Raw genomic sequence first — 12,709 nt, 5'->3', positions numbered from 1 at the left:
TAGCTGGAGCTAAATTGAACCAAGATAAAACAAGTGGAATCTGGATGGGAGTTGAGGAAAATAAGGTGAAGAGAAGAGAGTCCGCACACAGGTTTGCTCCAAGGTGTTTGTTTTTTATTCAAAACACCATAAATATAGCACGACGTTTCGGCCGTGAACGGCCTTCATCAGGTGATAATCGGCAGTATATGTGACAACTCCCTTTTAAACCTAGTCGTCACATCACGTGACTGATGACGACTGCATGGGCAGGTGATTCACTAACACCAATAAGTGACATGACAATCAATATGAACATGAATAACCACCACATCAAGCAAGTTTACAATAAGGCAACACAGTTTTCAAAAGAACAATTTCAATAAAACTTGCTGGTTTTTGCTTGTTACAGACTGTTTTAGTATTTTTTTTAAATACATTTTTTTAAATATTTTTTATATATTAGATTTTGCATTTTTTGTTTGTTTTTAGTTTTAAGATTTAAAAAGCTTTTGGTACCAAAAGTAGTTTACAGTTTGGGCAGTCTGCTCCAAAATAGTGTTAATCAGTCAGAACAATATCAAAGGGAACAGGTAAGAGACACATGAAGGCTAGCATTCAAGATCAATCAATGGTTCTCTGGACATCGGCCAGTAAAGCCATCAAGATAAATTTAATTTAAAGTGGACAACCCTGATAAAAGAAGTAACGAGAAGTATACTTCACAAAACCAAAAGTCTTAAATAATAAGTATAAGTATAAATAGATAAATATAGAGTCAACATGCAGTTCAGTTCACACAGGGGAATCTGATTGTTAAGTCCTTGCTCACTATTTACAGGAAGGCTGATAACTCATAGTCCTCATTTAGTCCATGGGGTTGTAGGGTGCGGAGGGTGTAGGTCCAATATGCCTCCCTTCTTAAGAGGAGGTTGTGGATATCTCCACCTCTCCGTGGTAGCTGCACCCTCTCTATGCCCACATACCGGAGCGATGCCACGGCATGGCCCATTTTATTAAAGTGTTGGGCTACTGGGCTTTTGGGATTGGTGTTTCTGATGTTGGATCTATGTTCACTGATACGTGTTTTTAGGGCTCTACTGGTTTGTCCCACGTATGAGAGGCCACATGGGCATGTCAACATGTATATAACGTTTGTGGTTGAGCACGTAATTGTTCCTCTGATTTTAATGGCCTTGCCTGTATGTGGATGGTTAAACGTGTCACATCTGGTGGTGAAGTTACACTGTGCACAGGATCCACATTTGAAGTTGCCTGTAAGGACATTTTTGTCCAAGAAAGTACGAGGTGTTTGAGGATTATGATCCGATCTCACCAACATCGATCTGATGTTTGGTGCCCTTTTGTATACTATCTGTGGTGGTCCTTCGTACGCTGATTTAAAGGCGTTGTCAGATTGGATTATGTGCCAGTGTTTGTTTAAGATGTTATCAATTTCTTTTCCCTGTGGAGAGTAAGTCAAAAAGCACATGGGTCTTTTCTTTTGTGATTTGGTTTTGGTTTTTTTACTAAGACACTCTGTCTGAGAGATATGATTAACCTTGTCTTTAGCCTCCTGGGTCCATTGGTCTGGGTATCCTCTCTGTGTGAACCTTACTGACATGCGTTGACACTGTTCCTCATAAGCTTCCTCTGTGCTGCATATTCTTCGCACTCTGTTGAACTGACTGATGGGTAGGCTCCTTTTCAGGGCTGTGGGATGATAAGAGTCACAACGGAGGAGAGTATTACGATCAGTTGGTTTGCAATATAGGTTGGTGGTGAGTGTATTGCCTACTTTGACTATCTTGATATCCAAGAAGTTAGACTCACTTTTGTCTACGTCCACTGTAAAACGAAGATGCTCATTGCGGCTGTTGAGATAGCCATGGAAGTTGGCAAGGTCCTCTTTTGTGCCTGAGAATACAATAAAGATGTCATCGATAAAGCGTTTGTAGAACTTAACTAGTTTGTGGAACGGATTTACTGGGTTCAATATGAACTTGTTTTCAAATAGTCCCATGTATATGTTGGCTAGCTGTGGGGCCATTTTGCTGCCCATCGCACAGCCCACCCTCTGTAGATAAAAAATATCTTTGAATAAAAAGTAGTTGTGTTGCAAAACCAAAGCCGTCAGATCGAGGATACAATTAGTGTTGGGAGGGTTGTCATTGGGTCGTAGTTCTAGAAAATATTTGATAGCTTCTAGGGCTCCTTGGTGAGGGATATTTGTATATAGACTTTCTACATCGAAGGTGACTAGGAAGTCATTTTCACTTACAGGTCCGATCTCGTGGAGTTTCTGGAGGAAATCACCGGAGTCCCGGATGTATGAGTGTAGTCCGGCAACACTGGGTTTGAGATGGTGGTCTACAAAAGAAGATATATTTTCAGTCAGTGATCCAATACATGAAACTATGGGTCGGCCTTTGGGGTTCTGTAATGACTTGTGAATTTTAGGCAATGTATAGAACACTGGAATTCTGGGGTGCATTACCTTCATGAAATCATGCTCGTTTTTGTTGAGGTCTCCCTTGTCCAGTAGTTCTTGTAGTTTGCCATGGATGGTCTTTTTGAACTCTGTGGAGGGATTTTTTGTCAGTTTTTGGTAGAAATCTGAGTCCTGTAATTGTCTCTCAATCTCTCCTTCATAGTTCTGAACAGTTTGTAGAACTATGGCTCCCCCTTTATCTGCAGGTTTAATGATGATTGTTGTGTCATTTTTTAGATCCTTAAGGGCCTCTCTTTCAGCTTTTGTCATATTGTTGTGGATTCTCTGTTCTTGTCTCTTGTTGAGAGCTACATATACGTCTCTTTCCACCAGGCGGCAGTAAGTATCAAGGGACGCATTCCTTCCTTTATAAGGTATAAATTTGGATTTTGGACGAAACACATTCTTAGGGGTTGCCACAGTGCTCGAGTTAGTCTCATCTATGGTACCTGTGTCATGTTCACTAGTACGGGTTGGTTCATGCACAGTGTTGTTGGGTTTGTTAAAAAACTCTGTCAGCCTGAGTGATCTGAAAAACTTGTTCAAGTCTATATGAGTTTCAAAACTGTTGCATGTAGTCGTGGGTACAAAAGAGAGACCTTTGCATAGAGCTGCAATTTCGATATCTGTGACTGACCTTGTGGATATGTTTATGACCGTGTCTGGCTGCGGGTCAATGGTGGGGAATGCCAGTCTCTTCTTCTTCTTCCCCCTCCTGCACCCCGTCCTCGTCGGCGGCCTCGGTGTCCTCTGGCGTTGCCTAAAAAACGATGGTGGTGCTCGGTGGATTGTGTGCTGGCGTGGGAATCCAGGGAGGAGTTGGAGGTCCACTCGGTACCGAGCCGCGGTCTCTGTTCTCTTTGTTCATGGTGCGTTCCCTCGACATCCGTCGTCGGGGTGGTGGTGGCGGCGTTGCGTTGTTTTCCGGATCTCCAGAAGTAAACATAGTTTGAAGCGTAATCTTTCTCGTTATTCATGTACTTGTCCCGTTTCTCGGTTCGGTTTCTTTGCTCTACTCTGGCTTTATGCTCCTGGAGTGTAGCGTGGATCTCGTCCAGTTTCTGTTTGTCTGGGACAGCTGCGGTGAGCTCTTGTGTGGCTGTTTTTATTTCTTCACGGGTGCGTTCTAATTGTTCAGTTTCCTCCTGAATCACTAGAGCCATAAGATCAAAGGAACACTTATTTAAAATCTCGCACCATCTGTCGCAAAACTTCTCGTTGTATCTGCCCAGTGTTGGGGCTTTTTGTATGCGAAGTCCTCTGGGGATCCTCTTGTTACGTAAATAGTCGCTGAGAGTGAGACCATGTAGGAATGCGCTTGTTTCCTGTGTATACAGTTTTTTCAGTGTTTTGATCATGGTCGTTTCCGTGTTACTGCCAATGGGTTCCTGGTCAAACAGTGACTCTTTCCATACGATCCGTTCTATTTCCTCCGTAGAGAATTGGAATGTGTTACCTTCATTGTCTTTAGGCCCATGGGTCCTTTGTTCTTCCATCCTGAGGTGGTAGGATGGAACCCTCCGCACCCTACAACCCCATGGACTAAATGAGGACTATGAGTTATCAGCCTTCCTGTAAATAGTGAGCAAGGACTTAACAATCAGATTCCCCTGTGTGAACTGAACTGCATGTTGACTCTATATTTATCTATTTATACTTATACTTATTATTTAAGACTTTTGGTTTTGTGAAGTATACTTCTCGTTACTTCTTTTATCAGGGTTGTCCACTTTAAATTAAATTTATCTTGATGGCTTTACTGGCCGATGTCCAGAGAACCATTGATTGATCTTGAATGCTAGCCTTCATGTGTCTCTTACCTGTTCCCTTTGATATTGTTCTGACTGATTAACACTATTTTGGAGCAGACTGCCCAAACTGTAAACTACTTTTGGTACCAAAAGCTTTTTAAATCTTAAAACTAAAAACAAACAAAAAATGCAAAATCTAATATATAAAAAATATTTAAAAAAATGTATTTAAAAAAAATACTAAAACAGTCTGTAACAAGCAAAAACCAGCAAGTTTTATTGAAATTGTTCTTTTGAAAACTGTGTTGCCTTATTGTAAACTTGCTTGATGTGGTGGTTATTCATGTTCATATTGATTGTCATGTCACTTATTGGTGTTAGTGAATCACCTGCCCATGCAGTCGTCATCAGTCACGTGATGTGACGACTAGGTTTAAAAGGGAGTTGTCACATATACTGCCGATTATCACCTGATGAAGGCCGTTCACGGCCGAAACGTCGTGCTATATTTATGGTGTTTTGAATAAAAAACAAACACCTTGGAGCAAACCTGTGTGCGGACTCTCTTCTCTTCACTGTATGTACCTTATTAGTCCAGCACCAGACAGGAACTGGATGTGCGCTAGCCACCTACCTTTTTATACTAGTTGAGGAAAATAAACCACAGGTAAATGTTAAAGACATTGTCTTTGTACTACGAGTCAAGTTTAACGTTGAAGCTGTGTGCATTTGTCCCAGGTCGGCCTAGCGTTCCGGTCACCTAGGCTAGTAATCCAGTGTGTTCTACTCCCAATCCCGACAAATTTTGCTGCGTCATTCCCCATCTCTCTCCCCTCATTTCCTGTGAACTTACTGTAAACCATCAATAAAGGCAGAAAAAAGCAACAAAAAAATACTTAAAAAACCCACCAAAAAAACTTATTTGACTTTTGCCTCCACATGAAGTTCCAGTATACTTTCATGAGTATCATGAGTCCATAATTAAAAGTCAGTTGTCTTAATATTAATATTGACCCTTGATTGTAAAGATGTTTGGCTATTATGAATGTTAATTGTTAATATGACAGTGACCAATTATAGACTTATTCTATTTGGTCATTACAGAACTGCTGTAAATGATACTGTGAAGTACTGGACCAATAGACTTACAAAAGGAAGTAAAGTCTCCTCGTCCACTCTTTGCATCCTGACAGATGCACAGTCTTGGTTAAGGCATACACCAGAAAGAACTAGTACGCCAATTTCCCTATTTTATAGTTACACTGTTTACATACAGTGGAAAGCTGTTTCTCCAGTGTGGGTAAGCTGGTGTCTGTTCAGAAGACTGACTGAAACTCTTGTTACAATGTTTTACAGTCAAATGGTTTTTCTCCATTTGTGATGATCGGGGATCATTATATCATTATAGTGTATATTTGGGAGGATATATATGAATATTTATCAGAAGTTCTCATATTGTTCTCAACTACACAGTACTAGGGTGGGGGGAGTGGTGCCTGTGTGTGTTTTCCCTAATCATCCGCAGGTGGACTGATTGATGATTGACACCTATGAGGCTGGCCCGTCTGTCAGGGAGTGATCGGCCCTGACTGGCTGTCGGTCTGGAGTGGGAGTGCTACTGATCATGGTTCTCCTACTCACCTATACTATATGAGTCAGTCTGTTCCAAGAAGACAACGGAGAGACAGGCCGGAACCCTCTCTCTCCCAGCCGCCACACTGTTGTGGACTTTTTGATTATAGTTATTCCTTAATTTATTCCCTTCGGAAAGGAATTTGTTTTGCTTTAGTTGTAGTATTATTTTGTGTCTGTTTGTTAGGTTTTCTTTTGAGTTTAACCTGTATTCTGTAAAACATTCGTCTTTTCCCTATTTATTCATCCATATATAAAATAAATGTTCGCATTTTGAAGCTGGTGTCCTGTCGGTCCATTCAATGTTACACTTAATTACCCCTAGACTAATTGTGTCGTAACACCATTGCAGATACACCGGTGGCTTTTCAGAGAAGAACGCCAAGTGAAACGCTTGTCACAATGTTTACACTGGAAAGGCTTTTCTCCAGTGTGGACACGCTGGTGTAGCTTGAGATCAGCTGACATAATGAATCTCTTGTCACAAAGTGTACACGGGTGTGGTCTGTATCCAGTGTATCCAAGCTCGTGTCTCCTCAGGTTTTCGGAGCTAGCAAAAATCTTGTCACAATGTGTACAGAGGAAACGTTTTTCTCCAGTGTGGCTGTGGACATGCTGGTGTCTTTTCAGAGAAGCTGACCAAGTGAAACTCTTGTCACACTGTTTACATTGGAATGGTCTTTCTCCGGTATGGCTATACTGGTGGCTTGCCAGGTGACTTGACTGAGTGAAATTCTTGTTACAATGTTTACAGTGGAAACGTTTTTCTTTGGTGTGGAGTCTGTGGACACGTTCTGTCTCCCTCCAATCATCATTGTCGTCAGTGATTGCAGTGTCATACTCAAGCTCAACTTCAACTTCAGAAAAGTGCGAAGAGATGTCTTTATCAACTTCACTTTTCACTGCTAGAAATGTCAACATTGACCCATCAGGCTCCTCTGGTCGTTGAAGTATCTCCTCCTGTTCTTTAATGTGTAGAGGCTCTGGTTCCTCCTGGGGCAGACTGGGGCTCCTCTCCTGTCCATGAGGAACCTCCTCTTTACACACAAACATGTGCAGGATGTCTAGGAGCAGAACAATAACATAATAGTGAAAACTGGATTTCTAAAATGTAAAACAATTCTTCCATTATAAATGTTCCATGTAGAAATTGAGCTCTCACCTACTTAGATTAATGCAAAGTCATACTACAAAATACATATTTTGAGTAATTTTTAGAAGTTCTATGTTAATTACTTGTTTAGTTTGAGTCATGAAACAATGTTAAAACACAATACACACGTGGGCTTTGATTTTGGAGTAAAGTCTAAATAGGGTTCGTCTGTATGTAGGCTGTCCAGCGTGTCCGCCAGACACATCAGTGTCTGTCAGGCTAGCTAGTTGTGCCACTGCCAGTAGGCAGTTTTTCATCCGATAGAATATGCTTCTTTCCCCTTTTTTCAGATGATAAAAGTGCAGAATGTAATCTGTCGAATTCTGTTTCATGCACTGAAATCTGAAAATATATGCAATTGTAATTGATTGAAGATATGCACATTCTTTCTATTCTTCTGCCTACACATACACGTCATGTATGAGCGAATAGTGGAATGGCATCAATGTCACGTGATTCCTTGGTTGACGCTGAAAAAACTTGGATGTGAGTCTTAAAGAATATTAAGATAAGATTATTGGCAGAATCGCTGAAAGTTTAATGGTCCTGTGTTCATTTTTCATTAACAGCGGTGGTTGTTGCAATAATAATACAACAGGCTACTTCACCATATATATTTGCAATGTACTTAGTCCGCACACACACCCCCCCCCCCCCCACCTACCTCTACAACAAGCATATTTACATACAATAGTTGATATACAAGCTAGAGATTTTGTAGAGAGTGCAAATGTTTCACCTCAAAATTTGTATATATTTGAAAATATGAAAGAAAGCGAAAGCACATGAAACTTACTGAGGTGAGGGTGGTCTTCAGGTTCCTCCTGTTGAATAGATATGTCCCTGGCTGAGTCTGGAGAGTTCATCTTCACCTGCAGTCTGGACTCCACACACTGGTCTGAAATGAAGGAATTGAAAAGGGACATTAATGACTGGACGCAGTGGTCAACAGTTATTAAAGTCAAACAACATATGAACGTTGGGTGCAAAGATAATGGTATATATACTGTATATATACAGTTTATAAATGGTAGTGTAGAAGACATTACGCTTAACTAAAGATTACACATGGGAAATGTATCAAAAGAGTGATTCCAACAATGCAAGTAATGGCTTTAACGTGAATAAGGTGAAAGTAGCCAATAAGTGCAGTTCAAACAATGGGCCAACCCAACTGGGAGGTTAAGGTCTGTGACCCATGCAAACAACTTAGTAGGGATGGGGAATTGTATTCGATCAAATAAGCAGCCTTTATTTGACCTCAATGAAGGCAGAGATCAAAGTTGGGCTGGTCAATTTATTCATATTATCAGTTACAATTTTGGCTTGTTTTGTTCTGTGTTTAGTTTTAAATCAAGTGCAACAGTTTCATTAACATCACTTTCGCCCCTCCCTAAAAGCTCAAACTCAGTCTCAGTAAGGGCCGATTCATACTCCTATTTTACCGCTGTTTCGGCGCTGTAGTGCCAGGTGACTTGACTGAGTGAAATTCTTGTTACAATGTTTACAGTGGAAACGTTTTTCTTTGGTGTGGAGTCTGTGGACACGTTCTGTCTCCCTCCAATCATCATTGTCGTCAGTGATTGCAGTGTCATACTCAAGCTCAACTTCAACTTCAGAAAAGTGCGAAGAGATGTCTTTATCAACTTCACTTTTCACTGCTAGAAATGTCAACATTGACCCATCAGGCTCCTCTGGTCGTTGAAGTATCTCCTCCTGTTCTTTAATGTGTACAATTTACAATTTAGGCATTTAGCAGACGCTCTTAATCCAGAGCGACTTACATTAAGCAAGGACAAAAAAGCATGGGAATACATCACATAAAAACATTTATCATGAAACATGCGTAAGCTAAGAAAGTAACAGTGGAATATCTATAATGAAACTATACATATAAGCTATACATCTATACTACTATGCTATACATACGGTATGTACTATGACGTGCTATGACAATAGCACATACAATGCACTTATGCTGTCTACATAACATGCTATAAGTCTATATCAAATGCTATCTAAGTCTACAGAATTGCTATCTAAGGGGGTGGGGTAAGTGCTATGGGCCATGATGGAGTCTGAAAAGGTGGGTTTTCAGACTACGGCAGAAGATTGGGAGTGATGCTGCAGTTCTGACTGCAATGGGAAGTGCATTCCACAGTTTTGGAGCCAGAAGGGAGAAGAGTTTGGGACGTGTGGAGTGTTGTCCCGGCGTTTTTAGTGAGGGTACTTCCAGCTTCCCTGCGTTGGCTGATCTGAGTGAGCGGGAGGGTTTGTAGGGTTCGATCATACTTGCAAGATATGGGGGAGCCATACCTTTGGTTGCTTTGAATGCCAGCATCAGAGGCTCTGGTTCCTCCTGGGGCAGACTGGGGCTCCTCTCCTGTCCATGAGGAACCTTCTCTTTACACACAAATATGTGCAGGATGTCTAGGAACAGAACAATAACATAATAGTGAAAACTGGATTTCTAAAATGTAAAACAATTCTTCCATGTAGAAATTGAGCTCTCACCTACTTAGATTAATGCAAAGTCATACTACAAAATACATATTTTGAGTAATTTTTAGAAGTTCTATGTTAATTACTTGTTTAGTTTGAGTCATGAAACAATGTTAAAAGTAAACACAATACACACGTGGGCTTTGATTTTGGAGTAAAGTCTAAATAGGGTTCGTCTGTCCAGCGTGTCCGCCAGACACATCAGTGTCTGTCAGGCTAGCTAGTTGTGCCACTGCCAGTAGGCAGTTTTTCATCCGATAGAATATGCTTCTTTCCCCTTTTTTCAGATGATAAAAGTGCAGAATGTAATCTGTCGAATTCTGTTTCATGCACTGAAATCTGAAAATATATGCAATTGTAATTGATTGAAGATATGCACATTCTTTCTATTCTTCTGCCTACACATACACGTCATGTATGAGCGAATAGTGGAATGGCATCAATGTCACGTGATTCCTTGGTTGACGCTGAAAAAACTTGGATGGGAGTCTTAAAGAATATTAGATAAGATTATTGGCAGAATCGCTGAAAGTTTAATGGTCCTGTGTTCATTTTTCATTAACAGCGGTGGTTGTTGCAATAATAATACAACGGGCTACTTCACCATATATATTTGCCATGTACTTAGTCCGCAATGAAGGCAGAGATCAAAGTTGGGCTGGTCAATTTATTCATATTATCAGTTACAATTTTGGTTTGTTTTGTTCTGTGTTTAGTTTTAAATCAAGTGCAACAGTTTCATTAACATCACTTTCGCCCCTCCCTAAAAGCTCAAACTCAGTCTCAGTAAGGGCCGATTCATACTCCTATTTTACCGCTGTTTCGGCGCTGTAGTGCCGAAATGATTTCGGGTCGTCAGAAAATGTCAGTAGCACCGAAGAGTTGACTTTAGGACGGTACCCGCCCCCCCGAACCTCAAATGACGTCACATTGTAGGCACTACAGAGCCGAACCGACCTTTATTCGGCTCTAAAATAGGAGTATGAATCCCACCACACACCGGTTGCGACCGTCTGCGGCGCGGCGCGTTGCTGCGCGGCGCCGCCTCGAAAATAGAACTGTGTTCTATCCGCGCGGCGGACGGAGCCGGTGTGTGTCGGGCTTCAATCGGCCCTTAGACTGTGAGATGTTTAGTTCAGATCTAGTCAAGAAAGATGGTGGAGTCTTTGTCGAGGAATCTGATGAGGAAAATGCCAAAGCATTTCCGGGGGTTCCTGAGAACCCGTTTTAAGAGAGGTTGGGAATATATTAAAAATAAATCGAAGAAATTGTGCACTTGGTAACTCATTTTAGATTTTTGGCGTGGTGTTAGCCTGTTAGGTATGGGCATACGGTTTTCTAAACCAAGACATAGCAAACTAGTTGGACACGCCCCTCAGTGGCCTGTTTGCATAGCTCCCGGCAGCCATCGTGGACGCTATCTTGAAAATTATGCCTTTCCAGAGGTTATTTTGTCCTACATTTTTGAGCGGTGCCTCCACTCCTTTACGCAGCTATGTGTGTATGTGTGTATGTATGTAGTATGTATGTAGTATGTGTATGTATATCCGAGCACGAAAGCTGCAACACGGTAATTCTGTCACTTCTCGACCGTTTCGGACGTAGGAAGGCTCACCGGAACCGTCCAAGTGTAATGAAGGTGCCCAGTCAGGATCGGACTCAAACATTTCCATGGCTGGTTTCCCTGAAGAGGAAACAACAAAATAGTCAATTAGTTAATAAACATAAATTCAATGTACGTTTATTTTGTTGATGACCTGCACAAATTGGTTCATTCCAACAGCAACATTAACAGCAAAATCAAATAGTGTTCAAGCATGTAGTGATGTTGTCAAAACATTAGACGACTAGGGCTGACCCAAAATAATGGAATATTCAACGCTTTGTTCAATGGCACGGGATTCAAAATAGCTGATCTACAAGCCCACAACTCATTGCAGCGTGACATGTCTAGAGCTTTTAGATCTGCTGTCCATCAATCGGTTAGCTGGTGGAAATGAAGCTCCAGCGCATCGTCCACCGGATGATGCGCCGGTCAGATAAAATGTTTTTTTTATTAAACAACGCAGAATGCACAGGTGCACATGTTCAATTCATCAAGAACAGACAGAATATACAATATAAAAGAGACAACAGCCTTGGGAAGTTGGGGAGAACCAGTGGAAGAGAGCAGCAGAGAAGACAGGACCTCGACATTTACCCTCACGCACTGAGACCTAACAGTTAAGAAGTCAATGATCCAGCCAACAAGGTTGGAAGACAACATGGAAGTTTCATGTTTTTGGTCATTTACCTTTGTGAAAATGCCGTGAACAAACACGTCTCTGCGGGGGTATGTCGTGGAACGTCAAGTCTTTGCGCCGTACAGCTGAGAGCCAAGCCAATCGACGTCTCTTTGTCAACTCCTCCATCTGAGGTCCGTGATGCCGCTTCCATGTTGGGAAGCGGAAAAATCTAACTCCTTGGTCTACCTCATTCCGTATCACCCGAGGCGAGGCTGGCGACCGCCGGTTGTTATAGCCTCTAAGGTTATAGCACCCTATAACTGAGCAACAATACACCATTGTGAGTCCAAAACATTAACGGAATAGTCAGTGCCGTTCCGGCCGTGATCGTGTGGAACGAAGTCGATTAGAACTAAGCCAGAGACTTGACGTACTCCTCCGCTACCTTTAGCTTCCGTTTCAGCTGCTAACAAACGTCCTCCTGCTGCTAAACAACACTGTTTTGAAACGACACGTTTGTTTCCTTCGTATTTTGATTAATGGTATTAACTATTAAGTGTCAACAACGCCAACGGCAGCCAGTCAGTCAACACGACGCCATGTTGTTTTGTTTTCACAAATGCATTGCATTGTGGGTATGAACTATGATCTCCTTCTAGATGCCAGTTGTTGTAATGCTGCCTCCCAGTGGTTGGTGTCGGATACTGTTTGTGTTGGATACTTGGATCCTGCCCAACATTGTTGTAGATTGAGAATTGTAGGTGAATCGTTCACTTTTTCATAAAAGCACGAGTACAATATTGTACAGTTTGGCAGAGGCGAATCATAACCAAATAATATATTGCATCATATCTCCTAAACCATACGTTTTCGACCGTGCATGGTCGATAGGTTCAGTTTGTTTGTTTGTTTAATAGTTGCAGTTTATTTACGTTTTGTACTACTGCTGAAATAAAGTAATAAATGGATTGACATA

At 41.5% G+C, this 12,709-nt stretch overlaps 2 protein-coding genes and 1 long non-coding RNA gene across 5 annotated transcripts in view; all 3 read right to left on the bottom strand.

Moving 5' to 3' along the window:
* The window catches only part of LOC308327303 (uncharacterized protein), a 70,692-nt gene that overhangs the window by 27,544 nt on the left and 30,439 nt on the right, over positions 1–12,709 (bottom strand). The gene's annotated exons all lie outside the window — the stretch shown is intronic.
* On the bottom strand, positions 54–3,761 carry LOC308327337. The gene is made up of 5 exons (XR_013965186.1): positions 3,108–3,761; positions 2,477–2,559; positions 2,261–2,349; positions 1,813–1,896; positions 54–1,692 (listed from the first exon to the last, which is right to left on the bottom strand). It is a non-coding gene; the product is annotated as an uncharacterized lncRNA (long non-coding RNA).
* On the bottom strand, positions 6,024–12,326 carry LOC308327320 (uncharacterized protein). 2 transcript variants are annotated; one of them, XM_080780651.1, is made up of 5 exons: positions 11,802–12,326; positions 11,124–11,192; positions 9,323–9,436; positions 7,803–7,904; positions 6,024–6,917 (listed from the first exon to the last, which is right to left on the bottom strand). In XM_080780651.1, the coding sequence occupies exons 1-5, from the start codon at positions 12,070–12,072 to the stop codon at positions 6,175–6,177; spliced, it is 1,299 nt and encodes a 432-aa protein (XP_080636777.1). In that variant the 5' UTR covers positions 12,073–12,326; the 3' UTR covers positions 6,024–6,174. The 2 variants fall into 2 exon arrangements, with proteins under 2 accessions (XP_080636777.1, XP_080636778.1); XM_080780652.1 differs by lacking the exon at positions 9,323–9,436.

The sequence above is a fragment of the Protomyctophum bolini genome (genome assembly GCF_963924005.1).
Source record: "Protomyctophum bolini genome assembly, chromosome: 13".
Classification (NCBI taxonomy): Eukaryota; Metazoa; Chordata; class Actinopteri; order Myctophiformes; family Myctophidae; genus Protomyctophum; species Protomyctophum bolini.
Note: the sequence above shows the minus strand (reverse complement) of the source record. Positions and strands in the feature narration are given on the sequence as shown.